This window comes from Bombina bombina, chromosome 7 (assembly GCF_027579735.1).
Source record: "Bombina bombina isolate aBomBom1 chromosome 7, aBomBom1.pri, whole genome shotgun sequence".
NCBI classification, from domain to species: domain Eukaryota; kingdom Metazoa; phylum Chordata; class Amphibia; order Anura; family Bombinatoridae; genus Bombina; species Bombina bombina.
Genome location: NC_069505.1, coordinates 271,325,347 through 271,352,599, shown reverse-complemented (window position 1 = coordinate 271,352,599; position 27,253 = coordinate 271,325,347). Strand labels below are relative to the sequence as shown.

Below are 27,253 nucleotides of genomic sequence, written 5' to 3'. Positions count from 1 at the left end.
ATAACAGATGGCAGATCGGACCCTTAACCCTTAATACATAAAGTTTTCTATATATAGTTCAGTCTTGGACACCTCTTACATCTGACCTAGTTTAGGAGTTTCAGATACTTTGGTATATAATCTAATGGCTGTCAAGGATGGATTTATAGTACTACCTAGAATTTAGTTCATAAGTGCACCCTATTTTATGCCTAAATTGTGGCCATGATTTGATTTTACCTGTATCCTAATCTAACCATGTTAAATTAAACACCTGAAAAGCACCATTGTATTTTCTTATTGTATTGTATTTATCTATTTTTAAAATATTAATAAAACTAATAAAAAAATTGTTTCAAGTACACTTTCTGGACCTATATAATCTCTTATCAAAAGATCTCTTAGACTAAGAGACCTCCTATACGCTGCCATTGGTGGCATTTGAAATTCTGTTATTGTAGGATCACAAGAATGCAGTTATTCCATGTTGTTTGTTAAGGATTTTTAAAATTCTCCTGCTCTTATTATTAAATTGGGAAAAAAACACCAATCTGTTTTAATGCTTCTCATTTTGATTAGTTTTATTTGGATTTAGTAAAATATCCCTGGAAACATCCATAATTTGTTGTTTTTTTCCTTTTCTATCAGGAAACTTGGGTTTAGCCATCTCTTCCAGTCTAGTCTCCACTAATTTATCATTCCTCACTATTTGTTTAACCCTCATGAATTGACTTTTAGGTAAATAATTATTTAGTTATACAGGGTGTGCACTGTCATAATGTAACAAATTATTGTGATCAATTCTCTTTACAAATCAACCTGTAGGTCATGGCAACCTTTTAAATCCTAATATCAAGGAAATGAATACTCTCCTTACTAAATTCCATATGTAGAGTCAACATTGCAACCCATTGCAGTTCCTTGCAGTTGAAGAAAAAAATACGCCACAAAGAGAAAATCATTACAATAAATCATGATCTCCATTAAGTACAATAAAAAGGAAATTTCCTTTGGATGATACAATCTAGATTGTGAAAGCGATAATCTAATCACTCTCAGAAAAAAAACTAAACCTACTCTTGAGACAATAGGCCATTCCGGAGGCTCCCTCAGATTCTCATGCACTTTTGGTAAAGTGTAAAAAATGGGTGTTTTAGGATTAGTTATTGTCAGGAATTGTGTGATCTCTTTGAAGATAATACCCTTCTTAGCATTCAAAATGAAATATTTAGGGCCATATTACAAGTGGAGCGCTAAATATCGGTTGCATCACAATAATGTGTGCTGGTATTACAAGTTAATCGCATTGCTAGGAAGCATTGAGCTCTCAAGAGCGTGTTTCTATAGGCTCCTATGGAAGCCTCATTCTGATGCCGTCAAAGACAGCATTAAAACCTTGCGCAGGGAAGGGGGTAAGAAGCAAAGTGATGGGCCGCATTTTTTTATATATATGTACTGTATATGAAAATATACATATAAATGTATGTGTTTATACACATATTAACACATAAATATATATGTATATAATCATATACATATATATTTACTTTACAATCTATGGGAACACAGTTCCCATAGACTGCAATGTAAAGGCACTTTTCAGTGCTGTTTTTATTTCTAACACCCTACACTCCCCAACTTTTAAGCTGCAGGAACAAGTGGGTACTGTAGTTGTACTTAGCAGTTTAATGTCCCTTTATAATCTGGCTTTATTTGTTAATTTATGGAGCGATAATAACTTATCTAAAACTAAACTAACTTGTTCTAATCCATTTGAAAACCATTAGAAAGCTTGGTTATTGTGTGGTTTTCTAGTAGAAATCATCTTGGAAGGATCAAAGGATGGCGGCATACCATCAAGGCATTGGTGGTTCAGTTGTAGAATTCTCACCTGCCATGTTTGCTTTGTTCAATTCCTGGCCAATACATACATAATGTTTTGAAAATCCACTATACATTACATATTGCTTAGTCCTACTTTGCTTCAAGATACAGTAAAGTCAAAATTAAACTTTCAGGATTCAGATAGAGGATGTTATTTTTAATAACTTTCCAATTTACTTACATTATTTAACTTGCTTCATGTACTTGTTCTTCTTGTTAAAAAAAGCATACATAGGTATTCTCAGGAGCAACAATGTACTACTGAAAGCTAGCTGCTGATTGATGGCTGCACATATATGCCTCTTCTAAGTGACTCATCTGATGTTATCATCAGGCTCCCAGTAATGCATTGCTGCTCCTTTAAAAACGATAAGAGAATAAAGCAAATTTAATAATAATAGTAAATTGGAAAGATGTTTAAAATTGCATGCTCTATCTGAATTATATTAAACACAAATATAACCTTGTTAAAGACTACAAATTTGCACATACATAACAAATTCATAGGTAAAGTGATAAATCAACAAAGTTTCGCCATTATGGAGACTATTTTTGTAGGATACTCTGAGTGTTTATTAAAATAAAGTGCTAAAGAATGTTCAATAAATGTGGGGAGCAATATAACGGTAAGCTAAACATTTATTACTCCATTCAACTTTTATGTCCCTCATATTTCCTTTTAATTAAAAGAAAATGTATTCTTGTGGAATGGATTGGCTTAGAAAAGGAAGTGGAATGGATTGACTTAGAAAAGAAAGTCAAAACTCCCAAGAGCTGCATACACAGGCGTCTGCAGAAATTCTTTTTATCTGCAAATATTTTACTCCAGATGAGGAGGAAAATCCAGAGGGGGGATCAGATGTCCCCCTTTGCCCCCTGCAAACTCCCATGGCTTCATAGACTGTTTTTGGAATGGAACCATTATGAAATGGTATAGTAGCCATAGCTACTTAATGAAGCAACAAACTAGGGTAGAAAGGGCTGAGTTATATAGCTTATCTACACACACAAAATATGCATTCTTCATTTTACCCATTGAAGTTAAAATTTCACCATCTTCAATTCTCAGAGTGAGAAAATAGACCTTAATGGATAGTCTAACAAGAGACGTTTCCATGGCAGGAAGCAGACTAAAATAAAAAGTTCAGTCTCTGTGGACTCATTGGCTTCTAGGTAAATATTGATAGACTTACATAGGAAGTAAAAAAATCAATTGTTTGCTTTACTAAATAGGTTCCATTAGTGTTAGACAGTGGTCTTGGTCACAGGCCGGGCTTTGTTATATTGCCAGAAAATGCTCTTAGTAACGGGAGCTTGAATTGATTGTTAGATGGTCTTAGCAAAGGAAACTGCTAACGATAAGTCACCTTTGTTGGCATCTAGTATGTAGATTATTGTACATTTGTTAGAGGCGGTGATTACTTTCAGCCAATGAGCATATTAAGAGAGTCAACACATTCTTAGATGTGCATATATATAATCTGTGAATATGATGCTCTTACAAACTTTCACTTTGCAACTCTCATGTGGGACTTTATCCAAATGTTGAACACCTTTGAGTGGATTAAATATTTAGGGAACCAACATTTCCCCCCCTCCTTCTTTAACATTGATCATAATCTTTGCAACATCAAGCAGCTGAGGTTGATAACTGTCATTATTTTTCTTCCCCGTTTCCCCACAAGATCAATGTTGTTAATCGCTTACACCAGAATCGGTAGACTGAAAAAAATACAATGATCTACTCTCTCTCTGCATCTTCTTTACTCCATACAAATAACATGGACCTATCAGTGAGTGATTCCTCCTATAAAGTGTTAATGGGGTTAACTGAGTACGTGTACGTGTGTGTGTGTTTTGCAATAGGATAGAATTTTTGTTTATGTTTTATTACAAAAAGTATTAATGTAAGTCCTCTGTATACATTGGTATCGAATTTGCACGTCAATATATTGTACTTCTGTTTTATTTTTATTTTTATATTTATATTTACTTTTCATTTCATGTAATTAAGAACGATGATAACGTGTTCAGGATCATTTTTATTTAGGTGGTCAATTGTCATTAAAAAGGGCAGTCATTATTGTCGGTATGGGCAGCGCCATCTTGTTTTTTTGGTTTGAGCATAATTACATTTGTTAGCCGATATTGTTATCTTTTATCAGATGTGTATTTTTATTTAATCTATGTGTTTTAAGTATTTATCAAGTGCCTTTGGCTGTTAAATTCTATGTGTCAATTTCTAGCTGATAACTTGTGGTAGAGCGGATTGTAATAGCCCAAATCGATGCTGTTCATGGCTGTTGTCGTATGGATGAAATTTCCGGTATCCAATGTGATACTTTTTCCAATACAGAAATGGTGTTATTCTCTACATTGTGATTACTCAAATGTTGAAATAGACAAATTAGGAGCCAAAAAATAGCCGACAAACACAATGAACAAGATTGGAATCAAACCTATAGTTATTTAGAGTAAGTAAAACAAAGATTACATGTTATATCAAATTTCAGCATGTCCCTTTAAACTAATAGACTACCAATTTTCACCCTAGCTACCTAAGTACCCTAGTACATTTTTTATTGTTTTCTAGTAAAATAATACAACTACAGGACCTAATTGACTTTTTGATTACTTGTTACAAACAGTTTAATTTAGATTAATTTACTACAGAGGTTTATCTGGACAGATTTAAATAGTTTTAGTTTTTAAAATGCACTGTCTAATATTTCCTATGATTCTTAGCTGACAGCCTGTGTGGTAGACACATAAGATTTTCTCAACAATATTTCGATTGGTATCTTCTAATTTATGAGAATCATCCTGTTTCCTAATCTTCTGTAAAAAGACAGGGCTGAAATGTAATATATCTCATGTAGACCTGTGATCCAGACCTGAAACTCTCATTATATTTGTGTGTAATCAATACAATATCAATATTAAAACATAATCATTTTAGAAAATCAAGACAAACCTGAATCCAGTCTTTCTTTTCTTCTTCCGTCCTGAAAAAATGAAAATATAACTTGTATGCATCAAACTGAAGAAACCTATTGAAGATTTCCATTGGGCATGTTAATATTAGATAACATTAAAGATTATATTTAAACTAAACTTTTAAATGATCTTTAACCTGATCTATGTGTTTAGCTTCCTTCACGTTTCATTCCTTTCGCACACTGAACCTTGAATGTATTCAGCTTCTGAGATAATAATATTGATTTTTTTGGCAAAGGATTCATCTAGCTATGAATTAGAGATCAGAAAATGCCTGTTTTAATCAATTTCAATGGAAGAACTAAGGTTCCTCTTAACATTTATTCTTTATTTCTGTTTATCTATAAATTTTTCTATGAAACAAAATGTTAACATTTGAATACTCAATGTTAACATTCAAATATTAAATGTAATATTTTCATATTCAAATAGAATACATTCAAACGTTAGACTTACAATAAAATCATATTAGTATTTGAATATTTGATTAAAAATTACCATTTGCTCAAAATTAAATGACGGATTTTCAGGAAAAATTTTATGTCGGTTAAAATGAACAATTGAAGCCAACATTCATAGTTTTTAAAAAAAAATGTGCATAAACATTTGAAAATCACTACCACACATTCTGCAGCTTTGGCAATAATATTTAGTGAATTCCCAACATTCACATTCAATTCACAAAAATCATTTTATTGTATTTAAACGTTGCACTTTCAATGTTGTATTTTTTTTTTTTATACAGTGGTGTATTTAGGATTGTGATTTTACAAATTCTGATTTTGCCTTAACAGTTTCTGTGTAACTTTAACAAATTAGGCTCATAGTTTGTATATTTATGTGTATCTTTTACAAATTAGATTGCACTTTGCATGTCTTTTACTAAAATTAAAACTGAAAAACTGTCTGCTTCAGTTTCCCAGAGAGCGTCATTACTTTCTATGGGCCAGATAATCAAACATTCTCTAGTTTGGAGAGAGATTATAGTGCTAACTTCACAGGGGTAGAACTGACTGAATTTTCCAAGAAAAGGGGAGAAACCTGGAAATTCCAGAGAGATGAGAAATGCCTTCTATAGAAAGTAATGAAGTTCTCTGGGATACAATATTTCACATAGGAGAGAGAAGGTAGCTGGATAACCCCTGAGGCTGATATAAAGGCTCCATTTGCATAAATTCCAAATGAAACTGAAATGTTTTCACTACAATTTAACTTGCTTTTGTCTATATATTAGTATATATTACTTTTCTGTCAGTTAAAATAGGTGTATTGTGAATTTTGATCAAACTTCACCTGCATACAACTGGCAAAGTAAATCAGTTAGATCAGCTTGTTTAAAATGCTTAAACAATTTCACAAGACTTGTGAGAAAGCTTCAGGCATACACTGGGAACTCCCCTGTTTGGCCCAGGAAACTGCCCTCTCCCTCCCCCCTTTCTGAAGCAGTCAGTTTACAATGGAGAAAATACAAAGTGCAATGTAACTTGTAAAAGATACACACAAATATACAAAGTATGATCCTAAGTTATTAAAGTAACACAGAAACTTTCAAATCATAATCAGAATGTTTAAAACCACTGCTAGATCAAAGTTTAAATGTATTAAAATACAAACGAGAAAGTGCAAAGCTTAAAGGACCACTAAATGTTGGACAATTGCATAATTAACAATTGCATAATAAAAATGACAATGCAATAACACCTACTCTGAATTTGAAATATGCAGTAGATTTTTTCTGGCATATTTATTTTTTCTCACATTTTCTGGGCCCCCGTATAATGTGAAAGACATCAGCCAATCACAGACTAGTATACATACACATGTGAGCTGGTGCACATGCTCAGTAGGAGCTTGCTCCCAAAAAAGTTTGAATATAAAAAGACAGCAAGATTTGATAATGGAAGTAAATTGGAAAAGTGTCTTAAAACTGCTGCTCTATCTGAATCATGAAAGTTTAAAGTTTTATATGATTGCCCCCATAAATTCAATAATACTGAAAGGACCCATTCTGAAATATATAGTAATATAAAATACAATGCACAAAGTGTAAGTGTATCAAAACTATCCTATCATGCAGTGCTATATTGCACTGGGCTTGACTCTGCTTCACATATATAAACGAGAGAGATCTCGACATGCTGGAGAGTTGCGCCCCCTTTTTCTTTTGAAAATTCAGTAAGTTCAGCCTCTTTGAAGTCTGAACTACAATTTCTCTCCAAGCTGGATACATTTTGAATATCAAGGCCTCAATAACTTTATTCCATTTTTAATGTTTCTGCAAGACTCCAAAATAAAATTCTAAATATTTACCATTAGATGTAAAGCCCTTTACAACACGCAAACTTTTATAATTGTTTTGTTGTAAATTGTGCTACAGCCATGACCTTCACTATGCACATCAGTTACCCTTTCCTTGCAAATAAGATTATACAAAAGCTTTTATGCTCATAAACCAGTTAACCATGTAGAATGCCTTGGTTGAAGTTTGACAAAGGGCTTTAACACTTAATCCATCTGCTGAAAAACGTGGCTAACTACTCAATATTCTGACTTCCACCTATGTTTCATATATACAGTATTTGTCAACTTTAGCTTTTGAGCATAATGTAGAGCTAAAGCCCTCAATCATTTTAATTATTTTGTTAACATCCTTAAGCTCATGAATACAGATAACAGCAATGGTACCTCAACATTTCTTAGCATATGTGAAAGATGTGACTTTGTTGTCCTCCTATAAAGATGCTTATTCCTCATTCTCAAGTAGCCCCCCTATTCCCTCCTTATTCTCAGTGTGTGTATGTTCCTTGTGACTGAATCATGCTGCGCATGATGACATCACTACAGAGCCCTCACCACTCTCACTTGAGACCGCTCCACTGAAAAACAGGAGTCTGCCTTTTGTAAGACCTCTAGCAATTCGTTCTACTCAAGCTGCATTGGGAAAAGAACTAGAAGCAAACGTTCTAAGTGAATCTTGTGCACTGTTGTAGTTATGTTAACTGGCTCACATTCTTGTTCACTTGAATTTTCAGCCGGAGGTTATTACTGATCAAGCACCTTTTGTTACGTGCAGTTCCTTTCATTTGGTGCTTGGTTGTTTTTGTATTTAGAACCTTGTAACTTTTGTTCTTGTCCACTTCTGTCAGGCTTGATCTTGAGATTGTTTTTTGGACTTGTATTTTTCTCAACCTTTGATCATATGCCCGATGTTGGCTGACTCCCTGATTAATGAACTTCTGCTCACAAAATATGGTTACCCTTTTGAATTATACTCAGGCACCTCTGCTGCTATATTGATGGATCTCCTGGCTACTCATCCTGGCTTGCTCCTGACCTGTAGCTGCCCTCTCATCTTTCCAAATCTGAATTTATTTATAGTAAAAGGTAAAACCTTTACTTACCATTACACCTCAAAGTTCCCAAATTTAGGTGATTGCTGATCAAATGGCAATCACCTACAACACCCAAAACAGAGTTTTAACGGAGGGTATGGGGTCCCTATCATCCCTGTGTGGCCCCTCACTTGAATGGGGGGAATCTCTCTTTCCAACTTGCTGTAGAAGACCATACTAAAAAGTCTAACAAACTGAGTATCTTATGGTACCAAGTCTTCATTTAAACACCCTGCAACATCAACTATTTCTCTCTTATTTTTGTACATAAATAAAAATTGTTGCACCCATAGATACAGGCATTTGTATTATTTTCTTGCGACTATACAAGCTTTTATTTAGTTTTCACATGTAGTGTTGTATTGACTTAGATAACTCCAAGTCAAAGTTTTTCCAACTTTGAAGAAGGCACTACTCTAGACATCTTCCCAGCCTGAGCTCAGAGATCAGTAGAGAAGAATGCATCTTGCTGTCCATCACAGAAATACATTTGCCAAAAATATTTTGAGAATTGTATGCATTCACTGTAGAATCTTTGGAGATTGCCTCCTATTTCTGTGTTTCTTTCCATCCTCCTTGGTTCAGTTTTGAAAAAATACTTACAGGATTTGTTTTCAATAATCCCAGCCCTTACTGAACAAAAATCCTTAAATGTAAAGTCAATTCTGTTTAAGTTATTTGCTCCTGTGCCATCTTTTTTTAAAGTCTTTCTACACAGATTGCATTAAAGGTGTTTTCCCTTTTTTAATCTATTTAAATATTAGTAATTAAAGGTATATATATATATATATATATATTATATACAGTATATATATATATATATATATATATATATATATATATATATATATATTATATATATATATATATATATATATGTACATACATATATATTATTAAGAGCCAAAAAAAACGTTAAAATATAATTATGTATATGTGCATAACTAATATCGGATACCAAGCTGTACACTGGATGATTGTAAAAAAAACGCCAACAATTCTGGATCTGAAAAGCCTCCACAAACAAAAGTAATTTTATTAAAGTGAATGTAAATTTTGATACTAAAGTGCCCGGTTTTTAATAATTCGATTAAAAACAGGGGCACTTTAGTTCATCAAAATGTACATTTCACTCGTGTTGTGAAAAAATACCTTTTAAACTTGACAGCAGCTCCAGCTTCCTCCAGTCGTCACAAGCCATTTCTGATGTCAGAAATGATGGATAGGTCATCCTCCAATCACGGCTTCCCCCCAGGGGAATCAGTGTCTGATTCAACACTGTGATTAGAGGAAGCCGGATTCCTCATTTTAGACCCAGGAAGAGGATTTGCGACGGGTGGAGGAAGCTGGAACTGCTGTCAAGATTAAAAACATAATTTATGTAAGAACTTACCTGATAAATTCATTTCTTTCATATTAACAAGAGTCCATGAGCTAGTGACGTATGGGATATACATTCCTACCAGGAGGGGCAAAGTTTCCCAAACCTTAAAATGCCTATAAATACACCCCTCACCACACCCACAAATCAGTTTAACGAATAGCCAAGAAGTGGGGTGATAAGAAAAAAAGTGCGAAGCATATAAAATAAGGAATTGGAATAATTGTGCTTTATACAAAAAAATCATAACCACCACAAAAAAGGGTGGGCCTCATGGACTCTTGTTAATATGAAAGAAATGAATTTATCAGGTAAGTTCTTACATAAATTATGTTTTCTTTCATGTAATTAACAAGAGTCCATGAGCTAGTGACGTATGGGATAATGACTACCCAAGATGTGGATCTTTCCACACAAGAGTCACTAGAGAGGGAGGGATAAAATAAAGACAGCCAATTCCTGCTGAAAATAATCCACACCCAAAATAAAGTTTAACAAAAAACATAAGCAGAAGATTCAAACTGAAACCGCTGCCTGAAGAACTTTTCTACCAAAAACTGCTTCAGAAGAAGAAAATACATCAAAATGGTAGAATTTAGTAAAAGTATGCAAAGAGGACCAAGTTGCTGCTTTGCAGATCTGGTCAACCGAAGCTTCATTCCTAAACGCCCAGGAAGTAGATACTGACCTAGTAGAATGAGCTGTAATTCTTTGAGGCGGAATTTTACCCGACTCAACATAGGCAAGATGAATTAAAGATTTCAACCAAGATGCCAAAGAAATGGCAGAAGCTTTCTGGCCTTTCCTAGAACCGGAAAAGATAACAAATAGACTAGAAGTCTTACGGAAAGATTTCGTAGCTTCAACATAATATTTCAAAGCTCTAACAACATCCAAAGAATGCAATGATTTCTCCTTAGAATTCTTAGGATTAGGACATAATGAAGGAACCACAATTTCTCTACTAATGTTGTTGGAATTCACAACTTTAGGTAAAAATTCAAAAGAAGTTCGCAAAAAAGTTTGAAAAATCAGAAAAGGAGACTCACACGAAAGAGCGGATAATTCAGAAACTCTTCTAGCAGAAGAGATGGCCAAAAGGAACAAAACTTTCCAAGAAAGTAATTTAATGTCCAATGAATGCATAGGTTCAAACGGAGGAGCTTGAAGAGCTCCCAGAACCAAATTCAAACTCCAAGGAGGAGAAATTGACTTAATGACAGGTTTTATACGAACCAAAGCTTGTACAAAACAATGAATATCAGGAAGAATAGCAATCTTTCTGTGAAAAAGAACAGAAAGAGCGGAGATTTGTCCTTTCAAAGAACTTGCGGACAAACCCTTATCTAAACCATCCTGAAGAAACTGTAAAATTCTCGGTATTCTAAAAGAATGCCAAGAAAAATGATGAGAAAGACACCAAGAAATATAAGTCTTCCAGACTCTATAATATATCTCTCGAGATACAGATTTACGAGCCTGTAACATAGTATAAATCACGGAGTCAGAGAAACCTCTATGACCAAGAATCAAGCGTTCAATCTCCATACCTTTAAATTTAAGGATTTCAGATCCGGATGGAAAAAAGGACCTTGTGACAGAAGGTCTGGTCTTAACGGAAGAGTCCATGGCTGGCAAGATGCCATCCGGACAAGATCCGCATACCAAAACCTGTGAGGCCATGCCGGAGCTATTAGCAGAACAAACGAGCATTCCCTCAGAATCTTGGAGATTACTCTTGGAAGAAGAACTAGAGGCGGAAAGATATAGGCAGGATGATACTTCCAAGGAAGTGATAATGCATCCACTGCCTCCGCCTGAGGATCCCGGGATCTGGACAGATACCTGGGAAGTTTCTTGTTTAGATGAGAGGCCATCAGATCTATCTCTGGAAGCCCCCACAATTGAACAATCTGAAGAAATACCTCTGGGTGAAGAGACCATTCGCCCGGATGCAACGTTTGGCGACTGAGATAATCCGCTTCCCAATTGTCTACACCTGGGATATGAACCGCAGAGATTAGACAGGAGCTGGATTCCGCCCAAACCAAAATTCGAGATACTTCTTTCATAGCCAGAGGACTGTGAGTCCCTCCTTGATGATTGATGTATGCCACAGTTGTGACATTGTCTGTCTGAAAACAAATGAACGATTCTCTCTTCAGAAGAGGCCAAAACTGAAGAGCTCTGAAAACTGCACGGAGTTCCAAGATATTGATCGGTAATCTCACCTCCTGAGATTCCCAAACTCCTTGTGCCGTCAGAGATCCCCACACAGCTCCCCAACCTGTGAGACTTGCATCTGTTGAAATTACAGTCCAGGTCGGAAGAACAAAAGAAGCCCCCTGAATTAAACGATGGTGATCTGTCCACCACGTTAGAGAGTGCCGAACAATCGGTTTTAAAGATATTAATTGATATATCTTCGTGTAATCCCTGCACCATTGGTTCAGCATACAGAGCTGAAGAGGTCGCATGTGAAAACGAGCAAAGGGGATCGCGTCCGATGCAGCAGTCATAAGACCTAGAATTTCCATGCATAAGGCTACCGAAGGGAATGATTGAGACTGAAGGTTTCGACAGGCTGTAATCAATTTTAGACGTCTCTTGTCTGTTAAAGACAAAGTCATGGACACTGAATCTATCTGGAAACCCAGAAAGGTTACCCTTGTTTGAGGAATCAAAGAACTTTTTGGTAAATTGATCCTCCAACCATGATCTTGAAGAAACAACACAAGTCGATTCGTATGAGACTCTGCTAAATGTAAAGACGGAGCAAGTACCAAGATATCGTCCAAATAAGGAAATACCACAATACCCTGTTCTCTGATTACAGACAGAAGGGCACCGAGAATCTTTGTGAAAATTCTTGGAGCTGTAGCAAGGCCAAACGGTAGAGCCACAAATTGGTAATGCTTGTCTAGAAAAGAGAATCTCAGGAACTGATAATGATCTGGATGAATTGGAATATGCAGATATGCATCCTGTAAATCTATTGTGGACATATAATTCCCTTGCTGAACAAAAGGCAATATAGTCCTTACAGTTACCATCTTGAACGTTGGTATCCTTACATAACGATTCAATAATTTTAGATCCAGAACTGGTCTGAAGGAATTCTCCTTCTTTGGTACAATGAAGAGATTTGAATAAAACCCCATCCCCTGTTCCGGAACTGGAACTGGCATAATTACTCCAGCCAACTCTAGATCTGAAACACAATTCAGAAATGCTTGAGCTTTCACTGGATTTACTGGGACATGGGAAAGAAAAAATCTCTTTGCAGGAGGTCTCATCTTGAAACCAATTCTGTACCCTTCTGAAACAATGTTCTGAATCCAAAGATTGTGAACAGAATTGATCCAAATTTCTTTGAAAAAACGTAACCTGCCCCCTACCAGCTGAACTGGAATGAGGGCCGTACCTTCATGTGAACTTAGAAGCAGGCTTTGCCTTTCTAGCAGGCTTGGATTTATTCCAGACTGGAGATGGTTTCCAAACTGAAACTGCTCCTGAGGACGAAGGATCAGGCTTTTGTTCTTTGTTGAAACGAAAGGAACGAAAACGATTGTTAGCCCTGTTTTTACCTTTAGACTTTTTATCCTGTGGTAAAAAAGTTCCTTTCCCACCAGTAACAGTTGAAATAATAGAATCCAACTGAGAACCAAATAATTTGTTTCCCTGGAAAGAAATGGAAAGTAGAGTTGATTTAGAAGCCATATCAGCATTGCAAGTCTTAAGCCATAAAGCTCTTCTGGCTAAGATAGCCAGAGACATAAATCTAACATCAACTCTAATAATATCAAAAATGGCATCACAGATGAAATTATTAGCATGCTGGAGAAGAATAATAATATCATGAGAATCACGATTTGTTACTTGTTGCGCTAGAGTTTCCAACCAAAAAGTTGAAGCTGCAGCAACATCAGCCAATGATATAGCAGGTCTAAGAAGATTACCTGAACACAGATAAGCTTTTCTTAGAAAAGATTCAATTTTTCTATCTAAAGGATCTTTAAACGAGGTACCATCTGACGTAGGAATGGTAGTACGTTTAGCAAGGGTAGAAATAGCCCCATCAACTTTAGGGATTTTGTCCCAAAATTCTAACCTGTCAGGCGGAACAGGATATAATTGCTTAAAACGTTTAGAAGGAGTAAATGAATTACCCAATTTATCCCATTCCTTAGCAATTACTGCAGAAATAGCATTAGGAACAGGAAAGACTTCTGGAATAACCGCAGGAGCTTTAAAAACCTTATCCAAACGTATAGAATTAGTATCAAGAGGACTAGAATCTTCTATTTCTAAAGCAATTAGTACTTCTTTAAGTAAAGAGCGAATAAATTCCATCTTAAATAAATATGAAGATTTATCAGCATCAATCTCTGAGACAGAATCCTCTGAACCAGAAGAGTCCAAAGAATCAGAATGATGGTGTTCATTTAAAAATTCATCTGTAGAGAGAGAAGATTTAAAAGACTTTTTACGTTTACTAGAAGGAGAAATAACAGACAAAGCCTTCTTTATGGATTCAGAAACAAAATCTCTTATGTTATCAGGAACATTCTGCACCTTAGATGTTGAGGGAACTGCAACAGGCAATGGTACATCACTAAAGGAAATATTATCTGCTTTAACAAGTTTGTCATGACAATTATTACAAACAACAGCTGGAGGAATAGCTACCAAAAGTTTACAGCAGATACACTTAGCTTTGGTAGATCCAGCAGGCAGTGGTTTTCCTGTAGTATCTTCTGGCTCAGATGCAACGTGAGACATCTTGCAATATGTAAGAGAAAAAACAACATATAAAGCAAAATAGATCAAATTCCTTATAAGACAGTTTCAGGAATGGGAAAAAAATGCCAAACATCAAGCTTCTAGCAACCAGAAGCAAATGAAAAATGAGACTGAAATAATGTGGAGACAAAAGCGACGCCCATATTTTTTGGCGCCAAATAAGACGCCCACATTATTTGGCGCCTAAATGCTTTTGGCGCCAAAAATGACGCCACATCCGGAACGCCGACATTTTTGGCGCAAAATAACGTCAAAAATGACGCAACTTCCGGCGACACGTATGACGCCGGAAACGGAAAAGAATTTTTGCGCCAAAAAAGTCCGCGCCAAGAATGACACAATAAAATGAAGCATTTTCAGCCCCCGCGAGCCTAACAGCCCACAGGGAAAAAAGTCAAATTTTTGAGGTAAGAAAAAATATGATAATTTAAAGCATAATCCCAAATATGAAACTGACTGTCTGGAAATAAGGAAAGTTGAACATTCTGAGTCAAGGCAAATAAATGTTTGAATACATATATTTAGAACTTTATAAATAAAGTGCCCAACCATAGCTTAGAGTGTCACAGAAAATAAGACTTACTTACCCCAGGACACTCATCTACATGTTTGTAGAAAGCCAAACCAGTACTGAAACGAGAATCAGTAGAGGAAATGGTAAATATAAGAGTATATCGTCGATCTGAAAAGGGAAGTAAGAGATGAATCTCTACGACCGATAACAGAGAACCTTATGAAATAGACCCCGTAGAAGGAGATCACTGCATTCAATAGGCAATACTCTCCTCACATCCCTCTGACATTCACTGCACGCTGAGAGGAAAACCGGGCTCCAACTTGCTGCGGAGCGCATATCAACGTAGAATCTAGCACAAACTTACTTCACCACCTCCCTTGGAGGCAAAGTTTGTAAAACTGATTTGTGGGTGTGGTGAGGGGTGTATTTATAGGCATTTTAAGGTTTGGGAAACTTTGCCCCTCCTGGTAGGAATGTATATCCCATACGTCACTAGCTCATGGACTCTTGTTAATTACATGAAAGAAAGGTACGTTTTTTTTCACAGCACAAGTGAAATGTAAATTTTGATGAATTAAAGTGCCCCTGTTTTTAATCGAATTTTTAAAAACTGGGCACTTAAGCATCAATATTTACATTCACTTTAAGTACAATGACACCAGACAAAAAGTAATTATTATTATTTTTTGCAAGTAAGTATGCCTAGCGTAACCTTTCTGTATAGCTGCTCTTTTAGTAAATAGCTCCAACGTTGGATTATTCATTACTAAATGTCAATAAAGGAGATACAATTTGTATGTAGAGGTTAATATTTTCCAGCTATAAAGTATTAATTAAACACCCTAATTCAATGATAATTCAGTTATTTATTTATTTTAAATACAACTATACAATACCTGGCTTGCAGTTCCAGTGATCTTGTTTTCCCTGTTATCAAAAATGTGCGAGATGTGTTTGGCTTGACTATATCTTGGACCTATAAAACACACATAGCAATAGTCATATTTTGATGAACTATATTAAAAAAACTAATAAATAGAAAAGGTAAAATTATTCAGAGATAATACCCATCCTCCTTGACCACACAGTCAATGCATTAAAAAACCTCACTCAGTGAAGAAAAAATATTTCTTATAACTTATTTTCTATAAATTATATCAGCAAGCCAAACAACAACAAAAAACAAACAAAACAAAAAAAAAATACCTTAAAACGTTGTTAACAAATCTTCGGCTAGATTACGAGTTTTGCGTTATGAGGGGTGCGGTACTAACTTGCACGTTATTGTCACCGCTCACTTACCTACAGCACTGGTATTACAGGTTTTTATTAGACATGTGCAGCCGCGAAAAATTCGGTTCGGTTCGGATCAATTCGGATCGATTCGAATTCGGAAGAAATCGAATGAATTCATTTTGGATTCATTCGGATTCTTTCGGATTCGTGGGAAATTCGGTTCAGTTTGAATCGATTCGGATTTTCGGAATTTCGGCACTGTTAAGTGGGATGTGCTGTGTATTACACTAGTATACTGTACAATACTAGTGTAATACATGGCCATCCGAATCCATCCAAATCCATCCGAATAAATTCGAATCGATTCGGATTTATTCGGTAGATTCGGCACTGCCGCAATTCGGAAATTCGAATCGATCCGAATTCGACAAAATTCATCTGAATTTCGATTCGGACCGAACCGAATCGCACATGTCTAGTTTTTATAAACCTGGCGTTAAAAGACAAGAAGTGAGCATAGAGCAAACTTGTGCTCCATACCGCACTCCAATACCAGCGCTGCTTAAGTCAGTGGTGAGCTGGTTGTACGTGCTCGTGCACGATTTCCCCATAGACATCAATGGGGAGAGCAGGCTGAAAAAAGTCTAACACCTGCAATAAAGGAGCGTAAAGCTCCATAACGCAGCCCCATTGATTCCTATGGGGAAACTAAATTTATGTTTACACCTAACATCCTAACATGAACCCCAAGTCTAAACACCCCTAATCTTACACTTATTAACCCCTAATCTGCCGCCCCCGACATTGCCGACACCAACATTATACTTATTAACCCCTAATCTGCTGCTCCGGACATCGCCGCCACTATAATAAACATATTAACCCCTAAACCGCCGCACTCCCGCATCACAAACATTAGTTAAATATTATTAACCCCTAATCTGCCGCCCCTAACATCACCGCCACCTACCTACATTTATTAACCCCTAATCTGCCGCACCCAACGTCGACGCCACTATACTAAATTTATTAACCCCTAAACCTAAGTCTAACCCTAACACCCACTAACTTAAATATAATTCAAATAAATGTAAAAAAAACCTACTATTAATAACTAAATAATTCCTATTTGACACTAAATACTTACCTGTAAAATAAACCCTAAGGTAGCTACAATATAACTAATAGTTACATTGTATCTAGCTTAGGGTTTATTTTTATTTTACAGGTAAGTTTGTATTTACTTTAACTAGGTAGAATAGTTATTAAATAGTTATTAACTATTTACTAACTACCTAGCTAAAATAAATACAAATTTACCTGTAAAATTAAACCTAACCTGAATTACACTAACACCTAACCTTACACTACAATTAAATAAATGACCAAAATTAAATACAATTAACTAAATTAAATACAATTAACTAAATTAAATACAAATACCTAAATTACAAAAAAACCCCACTAAATTACACAAAATAAAAAACAAATTACAAGATATTTAAACGAATTACACCTAATCTAATAGCCCTATCAAAATAAAAAAAGCCCCCCAAAATAAAAAAAAACCCTAGCCTAAACTAAACTACCAATAGCCCTTAAAAGGGCCTTTTGCGGGGCATTGCCCCAAAGAAATCAGCTCTTTTACCTGTAAAAAAAATACAAACAACCCCCCAACAGTAAAACCCACCACCCACACAACCAACCCCCCAAATAAAACCCTAACTGAAAAACCTAAGCTCCCCATTGCCCTGAAAAGGGCATTTGGATGGGCATTGCCCTTTAAAGGGCATTTAGCTCTATTGCTGCCCAAACCCTTATCTAAAACTAAAACCCACCCAATAAACACTTAAAAAAAAACTAACACTAACCCCTGAAGATCCATTTACAGTTTTGAAGACCGGACATCCATCGTCAACGAAGCCGGGAGAAGTCCTCAACGAAGCGGCAAGAAGTCCTCATCAAAGCCGGGAGAAGTCTTCATCCAAGCCAGGAGAAGTGGTCCTCCAAACGGGCAAAAGTCTTCATCCAGACGGCAACTTCTATCTTCATCCATCCGGCGCGGAGTGGGTCCATCTTCAAGACATCCGTCGCGGAGCATCCTCTTCTTACGACGATTCCCGACGAATGAAGGTTCCTTTAAGTGATGTCATCCAAAATGGCGTCCCTTAGATTCCGATCGGCTGATAGAATTCTATCAGCCAATCGGAATTAAGGTTGAAAAAATCCTATTGGCTGATGCAATCATCCAATAGGATTGAACTTCAATCCTATTGGCTGATCCAATCAGCCAATAGGATTGAGCTTGCATTCTATTGGCTGTTTCATTTCTATTGGCTGTTCTTATACTTTAGGCTTAGCTGTTCATTTATGTATCTTTTCTGCCATTAGGCAAGTGTCAAAACCCATTTATAGAACAACATAGAAATAAGTGTCAACCATGCCTGTGACTGTTAGACAACATCTAGCAATAAACTGGTATACTCTGAAATAAAATCATTATATGGGATATAAGTGTGTTGTAATAAAACACAAGTACAAAACTGGTTGTATGGCGAATCTGTAAATAGCAGCTAAACCAATCACATTATAAATTATGTTGAGCTATTTTGTTTAATCATATTCCGAAAAGTCTAATAGATAAACTACTTTAAACCAAATGAAAATACATTTTTCGAACACCAACCTGAATTCCTGCTATGTCAATCTTTTCACGAACGCTGAACTTCTGGCCCATAAGTCTCAGTTTAGGTACACAATATAGCAACATGCTGTTAAACTGCAAGAGAAGAGAAAAGGGTATCTCAGTGTCTCATCAGAATAATTGGCTTTATGGCCCCTCAGAGAGAATATCTACAAAGCCAATTCTGAATAGCGTTGAGCCATAATGATAGTCTCTTACATAAAATAAGAACTTTTAGATTTCAGATTAAAAGAAACATAAGAATAAAGGAATGTATTGTAAATTTTGAAGGCAAGACATCAAATAGAAATGAAATGGCATGGGTTGGGCTCCAAGCCTAAATCATAGCAATATAGATACAGAATAACATAAAAAATATTGGTTCCATGGCTATATTTATAAGATCATTTTTATTACATTTTTGCACATGAACAATCAACAGAACACAGCAGGAGCTCTGACTCAATGAGAACAGAAGGCAAAACACAGAAAAAGACTAAAATTCAGTTACAGAGACCTTCATGGGTACTATTCCAAGCTGCACAACGTTTAAAAGTAGCTGTGTGCAGCGGAATAATGTTTTTTTTTTTAAAAAAAGGGCCTTTATTGAGAATAACCTGGATCATAACACATAAAAAAGAGTGGGAGGCTACTGCATTGTTGTATACATTATAATTTTCAGTTTATAACATATTTCTTTGATGTGAATATGACTAGCACCTGTGGATCCAGTTATGGGGTAAAATAAGCCCTATTTTTTAGTGGATTCCTAAAGGTGGTACAAAAAGTTGACAGAATTATTATAAACCCCCTTCTCCCTGTATTACCTATTTCATTGCTTTGCCTAAAGCGCTAGGCATGTAAAAAGACACTACCCTACAAATTCAGGGCAGCTGGCACTTTTAAGGTTTGGAATACTACAGTACATGAATAGGGTACATAGAACACCCTTCAGCATCCCACTAGAACCACCACTTCATATTATTGGTCTAAATAAAATATTTGAATCCATTTTTGTTTACTAATGGGATGAAATATGTTTTGCTTTTATTTATTGTTCTTTATAGCTTATTGCAATTTGAGCAGACTGAATGATTGATTTTTTTAAATAAACATTTGCTAGACATCCTGGATGAAAATCTGTCTGCATTTGTTTGCCAGTTCTCAGACACTGCCTCAGTTTAAACCAGTTTAAACTTGCAATGCCAACACATTCTAATTGCGCCTGTCTTAGTTTTTTTTTAAATATATATATATAAAATCTGTTATATCCTTTCTCTGATGAGGACAGAAATTTGAATAGATGCTACTCACTGACCTCAAATTTTAAATATCGTCTTATAAATTTGGAATACTGGAAACTGTCCTTAATTACATTCAATGAACCCTATTAAATTAATGAGAATTCCTATGTAAATTATATTACATGGTATTTGTGGGGGTTTCAATTTCAAGCCCATTTAATTTAGTCTGAAACCTCTATGATAGCCTATGCATCTTAAGATTTTGAAATCAATTTGACACATTATCCCTCTCTATACCTGACACACTTGCATTCAAATAAAGCAGTTTGCATCAGCTTTCAAAGGTTTTTTTTTTCTTTCAAATTTTACAGCCTTAGCCTGTGAAAACCCATTTGTTTAGTGCACATTTGTAACAAATATACTGAAATATTCCCTAATTCCTATTGGAGACTATACAAAATGCAAACTGAGCAGTGGTCATAATGTGTTTGCAGCAGGAAATGTCTTAAGCTAAATAATGTTGTGGGGTTCACTACTAGGAGACATTGTAATCATTGTGAGATCTTCAGTGTATTATTTTGTTTTATGCATCTGTATTCCTTTTATTTCATGAAGCAGTGGCAACTCTTGTACAGAATTTTACTGCACTTTACAAATAAATTACATTATAGTTATTAGTAATAATAATAAAAACTGTAAAACAGATACCAGTAAAGAAAAAGAACCTTAGTTTGGAACCAAAGAGTTAAGAAGTAAGTTGTAACTTTAGACAAATGTCATTGAAACCCTAATTTTTTATTTCATGTTTCAGATAGAGCAGCGATTTTAAACAATTAGCAATTTTTCTTTGTTCTCTTGGTATCTTCTAATGAAAAGCAGGGATGTAAGCTTAGGAGCCGGCCCATTTCTGGAGCACTATAATGCAGCAGTTTTACAAAAATGTTTGCAAGAGAACTAGAGGCCAGCACTATTTCCTGTCATGTAGATCACCAGATGCTACCTAAGTATCTCTTCAACATAGGATATCATGGGAACAAAGCAAATTTAATAATAGAAGTAAATTGGAAACTTTTTTAAAATGTTATGCTTTATCTAAATCACAAAATAAATTTGGGGTCTCACATCACATAATTTAAAGTAAATTTTAGCCTGAGTATAAAATTATAATGTATTTTTAAAATATTTTATGAGTTTAAATGTTGAAAAAATAAGTGTTACATTTTAGTTTATATGAAGTATTTTCGTTTGAATAAAGTAACAGGGGCTGCCATGTTGTAACCTAGGCTTTCCTTATCTCTTATGCTGAGGACAGTTAGGGGACACACAAACTATGTCTGTGTAGAATATAGCAATGTTAAAGTAACTGCATAATAGGGGTTAAAGTCCCATTAACCTTGCTATATTATACACAGCCATTGTTTACACACTTTATGTGTCCCTAAATATCCTCAGCAGAAGAGATTAGATAAGGACAGATATAACACCCATAACATTAAGAAACTTCTTAGATTACAAGAAAAGGGGACAAAATTAAAAGTATATGGCAAAGTTTTTTTTTTATGACACCTAAGTAAACATTTTATATTGTAAATGTATAGATTTATCAGAAGAGATAAGATAAGGTTAGCTATGTTTTAATATGACAGTGGTGGAGTAAGAGTATGAAAAACTGGAAGATTGTGTTTTATGGACTGTATAATTTAAGTTAAATTGTTAAATGTATATTGACTATTAAGAGAGGAAGTACCTTACAGATGAAGAACAACAATGAAGTTAGAATCTGGTAGCGGCTTCCATGAAGAATTGAAAATACATAATTAAAGGAGAAGAAATCAAAAGAGGGCAACAATAATTGGTGACAAATGATTAGGGACTATATAATAAATTCAGGAATAAAAATATATACTTACCAAATATAAATACCTGTCTTGAGTTGTACCATTCTTTGCAGATAATTTCTGTATATGTCCTTCCTTAATTAGTTCGTTAGCTGGATTTACTATATCTTCTTCTCCTCCAAGACGTTCATATACCTCTAGCAGTTTGTTCATCTTTTCCTTTGGAAACAGAGTAAATAAGTGTTGCTTATAGTTTAAAAAGATAGATAATCCCTTTATTACCCATTCCCAAGTTTTGTATAACCAACACGGTTATATTAATACTAGTGGTAAAGCCCCTGCACACGGGCCAAAATGTTTAATGATATATACCTATCCATCCCTATCCCTCTATTCATCTATTCCCCTATCCCCCTGTCCCCCTGTCCCCATCCCCCTGTCCTATCCCCCTGTCCCCATCCCCCTGTCCTATTCCCCTGTCCCCATCCCCCTGTCCTATTCCCCTGTCCCCATCCCCCTGTCCCCATCCCCCTTTCCCCATGTCCCTATCCCCCTTTCCCCCTGTCCCTATCCCCCTTTCCAATAGCTAAAATTACAAACAATAAAAAAGCTAAGATTACTGAAAAATAAACTTCATTATACAAAATAAAAAATAAATATTCCTAATCTAATGTTTACAGAAAGACAGCTAATATTGGTCTGCAATAGATCATTTATACAGTATGTTTCCAATTCATACAATATAGTTAATAACCTTACACCTCACTACCCCTGATACTAACTAATGTGAAAACATATGTGTGTACAGAGATTCTATATGTGGGGACTCTAAGAGATTATTAGATAAATAGATATTACCAATACTGGTAAACACTATAAGGCTCATTCAACCATAGAGACCCTATTCATCAACCAGAAAAGAGGCCAAATCAATATCTCTATTCATTCTGTTCGGTTCGAGGGACCCCAGGGTCCTAATCCAATAGGTTTCTCTACGTCGTAGGGTTATAAGTCTTTTCCCCCCTCTTATATCCAGTCTCACTCTCTCGATCGCCTTAACTTTAAGGCTGCTTGGATCTTTATTGTGCACTTCCAGAAAATGAGCTGAAACGCCATGAGTTACAACTCCTTTTTCAATATTGACCAAATGCTCTCCTAAGCGGATCTTGAGGCTTCTTTTGGTCCTCCCTATATAAATTTTCCCGCAAAGACAAGAGAGATGGTACACAACATGTGTACTTTTACAATTTATGTTTTCTTTGATTTGATATGTTTTATTATCTCTCAGAGATCTAAATTCTGAGTGATCCTTATCAATATGTAAACAACTCATACAGTTCTTTCTCCCACATCTAAGATCTAAGAAAGAACTGTCTGAGTTGTTTACATGTTGTGTACCATCTCTCTTGTCTTTGCGGGAAAATTTATATAGGGAGGACCAAAAGAAGCCTCAAGATCCGCTTAGGAGAGCATTTGGTCAATATTGAAAAAGGAGTTGTAACTCATGGCGTTTCAGCTCATTTTCTGGAAGTGCACAATAAAGATCCAAGCAGCCTTAAAGTTAAGGCGATCGAGAGAGTGAGACTGGATATAAGAGGGGGGAATAGACTCATAACCCTACGACGTAGAGAAACCTATTGGATTAGGACCCTGGGGTCCCTCGAACCGAACGGAATGAATAGAGATATAGATTTGGCCTCTTTTCTGGTTAATGAATATGGTCTCTATGGTTGATCTGTTTAATAACCTCATAGGCAAACATGAATGAGCCTTATAGTGTTTTCCAGTATTGGCAATATCTATTTATCTAATAATCTCTTAGAGTCCCCACATATAGAATCTCTGTACACACACATGTTTTCACATTAGTTAGTATCAGGGGTAGTGAGGTGTAAGGTTATTAACTATATTGTATGAATTGGAAACATACTGTATAAATGATCTATTGCAGACCAATATTAGCTGTCTTTCTGTAAAAGTTTTGCATGAAGGATCTGTATATATTAAGTAGGTTTTCTCCCAAACATATGTAATAATAATTTCCTTCTATGTGTGATATTATCGTTTTTATATACATGAATTAGGTTTTAGATTAGCGAAATTTATTCTTCCTAAAAGTATATTTTTAAACAAATAAAATGACTTTTTATCAAGTAAACCTTTTTCAATCGACATATATATTTATTAAATTATAACTTGTATAATGCATCATTTAATTTATTTTATGCTACATGAATTTTATAAGCGTCTTATATTCAGTTTTTATGGTTTTATTATTCAAAGTAAAATCATTATTATTAATAAAAATTTGAATTCCTTTAGAAGTATCATATTATGTTGTTATGACTCTTAAGCAGAGAATATCTTTCTATCAAGTATATGGTTTATAACTGTTATAAGAATCAAACTAGGATATGTGATGTCCTTTAAATACAATACTCCTTAACGATGAATGCAGAAAAGTGAGAGTCAACACATCACCTGCTGTTTACTCTGTCAGCGTTACATGCTTGCGGAGGAGGAGCGTAGTGTCATCACAGGCTTTAAGAGTGAGATGGTGGAATTAGTGGGCAGCCTCTGACGAAGTAAGGAGAACCCTTACGAAAAGCGTAAGGCCACGCCCACCACGTAACCGCTACCGCAAACAGCTGATGCAAGCTGCCGGCTTTATTGCTTGCATACAGCTGATTTAGTGTGGCGTGTGTTTTGCATTGGACTGTCTTTAAGTACTCTCTTGTCCCAGGAACGTTAAGGTATCACAGCTTTCCCCGTAATAGGGAATAGATCCATCGTGTGTGTCTGACACTAGGACGCTTCAACACTAAAGGCAAAGTTGTGGTTGAAACCAGCACCTGTCGGATATTGTGTGAGAGACTTGGATGGTTCTCAAGTGCTTTTTACATACCTCATTTAAGTTGAGTTCACCCTTGTGAGTTTTTATTTGTGAAATTGTAATAAATTGTGTATTTTACAGACATATTGCGCCTGTTCTTTTCTTTTTCTTTGTTTATGTAGTTTTTTTCCGGTTATCAGAGCCGTGACAGACCAATGGCAGTAACCCTCAATTGATCTGCAGCTGTTATTCATGGCTCTGCAGTTTCTCTATACATATCCTTTGTAAAAGATTTTTCTTTTATTAATTTAATTTATTGTTCTATTCCTAATCTAATAGCCCCCTTTTTTTAAAATAAAACCCTAATCTAATCTAAACTACCAATAGCCCTTAAAAGGGTCTTTTGTAGGACATTGCTAGTAAGTTAAACAGCTCTTTTACCTAAAAAATTACTAACCGCCCCACACACCAAACCCCCCAAAATAAAAAAAAGGTAACACTAATAAACCTAAAGTACCCATTGCCCCTAAAGGGGCATTTTTATGGGCATTGCCCTTAAAATGGCATTCAGCTCTTTTCTACTGCCCTTAAAAAGGGCATTCAGCTCTTTTTCACATTGCGCAAAAAATCCTAATGAAAAAAAATAATTAAAAAAATAAATAAATAAATAAATAACACTAAACCCCAAATAGGTACTCACAGTTCCTGAAGTCCGGCGGAGGTCTTCTTCCAGGCGGATCCATCATCTTCATCCACAGCGAAGGCGGGCAGAGTGGAGTTGCGGAGCAGTATTCCCAGATGTGGCGATTTTCGGCGGCAACGGTCCTCCGTGACAGTGCTCCCCTGCAGAGTGCAGGCTCCTCTTCATGTGATCGTCCGCTGCACACTGAAACCAAGAGCAAGTGAAATCGTATTGGCTGGTGAACAGCCAATAGGATGAGAGCAACTGAAATCTTATCGTCTGTTATGGGGTACCTTGCATTTAATCTTCAGGGTGCGGTGAATGATCGCATGAAGAGGAGCCTCCACGCCGCCGAGGAGTGCAGCTGAAGATCGCCACGTCTGGGAACACTGCTCTGCATCTCCGCTCTGCCTTCGCTGTAGATGAAGATGATGGACCCGCCGGACTTCTGGAACCGTGAGTACCTATTTGGGGCTTTAGTGTTTGTTTGTTTTTAAAAAAAATGTTTTATTTCTTTTAATTAGGTTTTTTTTGGGCAATGTGAAAAAGAGCTGAATGCCCTTTTAAGGGCAGTAAAAAAAGAGCTGAATGCCCATACAAATGCCCCTTTAGGGGCAATAGGTAGTTTCGGTTTATTAGTATTTTTTTTATATTTTGGGGGGTTTAGTGGGTGGGGGGTTTTAATGTTAGAGGGGGGATTAGTATATTTTATATGTAAAAAAGCTGATTTCTTTAGGGCAATTCCCAACAAAAAGCCCTTTTAAAAAGCCCTTTTAAGGGCTATTGGTAATTTATTCTTAGATTAGGGGTGTTTTTATTTAGGGGGGCTTTTTTATTTTCATAGGGATTAGGTCTAATTTTTTTATTTTGGATAATGTGGTTTATTATTTTGTGTAATGTTAGACTTTTTTCATTGTCTGTAATTTTAGATTTATTTTTAAAGTAATGTTAGTTTAGGGGGCTTGGTGATTAGTTATTTGCGTTGTGGGGTTTGGCGGTTTAGGGGTTAATAGATATGTTAATTGCGATGTGGATTAATGGCGGTTTAGGGGTTAATAGATTAATTAGCAATTTGGGTTAATGGCGGTTTAGTGGTTAATAGATGTATTAGGTAGTTTGCGATGTTGGGGTTGGCTGATTTAGGGGTTAATATTTATTTTAGGTAGTTGTTTGTTTTTTAATACTTCTTGTGGGCGGTTAGGTTTTTTTTAAAAAATACTTATTGCGGGCGTTTTTTGTTTTTTTTGTTTGTTTTTTAATACTTATTGCAGGCGGTTATTATTATTTCTTTATTAATGCTTATTGCAGGCGGTTAGGTTTTTTTTTTTAATGCTCCGTTTGCCTTCGCTGCATCCCGGTGGATTCTGAAAATGGCAGGGCGATTAAAGAATCCACCTGCGGTTTGCTTTTGGCCAACATTCTTTTTGACTGCCTCACGCTGCCAACATTCCTTTGAGGAATGCGTGCGCAACTGCCGACAGCGACTGACACATTACAAACGCAATTATAGTATAGATACTTTTTACCTCAGTGATTAGCTTGTATCTGAGCCTCTGCAAACTGCTCCCTTATCTCTATTTACAGACTTGCATTTTGCTATATGGCTAGGGTGACCATATTACCACTTTAAAAAGGGATACATATGTCAGGGTTCTTATAATGGAACATTATTCAAAACATTTATTTAAACAGCCCTGACATTTTTCATATGTTTCCCTTTTTAAAGTGGCAATATGGTCACCCTATATATGGCAGAAGGCCTTTTTATTATGTAAACACGTTTT

The 27,253-nt window shown here is 35.7% G+C and overlaps 1 protein-coding gene across 1 annotated transcript in view; it reads right to left on the bottom strand.

Annotated features, from left to right (window-relative positions):
• The window catches only part of FGD3 (FYVE, RhoGEF and PH domain containing 3), a 398,102-nt gene that overhangs the window by 70,401 nt on the left and 300,448 nt on the right, over positions 1-27,253 (bottom strand). Inside the window, exons 10-13 of the mRNA XM_053720753.1 lie at positions 22,027-22,173; positions 18,876-18,968; positions 15,850-15,929; positions 4,838-4,868 (exon numbers count right to left, since the gene is read on the bottom strand). Coding sequence (XP_053576728.1) covers positions 4,838-4,868; positions 15,850-15,929; positions 18,876-18,968; positions 22,027-22,173 — 351 coding nt within the window. The remainder of the gene's footprint in view (positions 1-4,837; positions 4,869-15,849; positions 15,930-18,875; positions 18,969-22,026; positions 22,174-27,253) is intronic.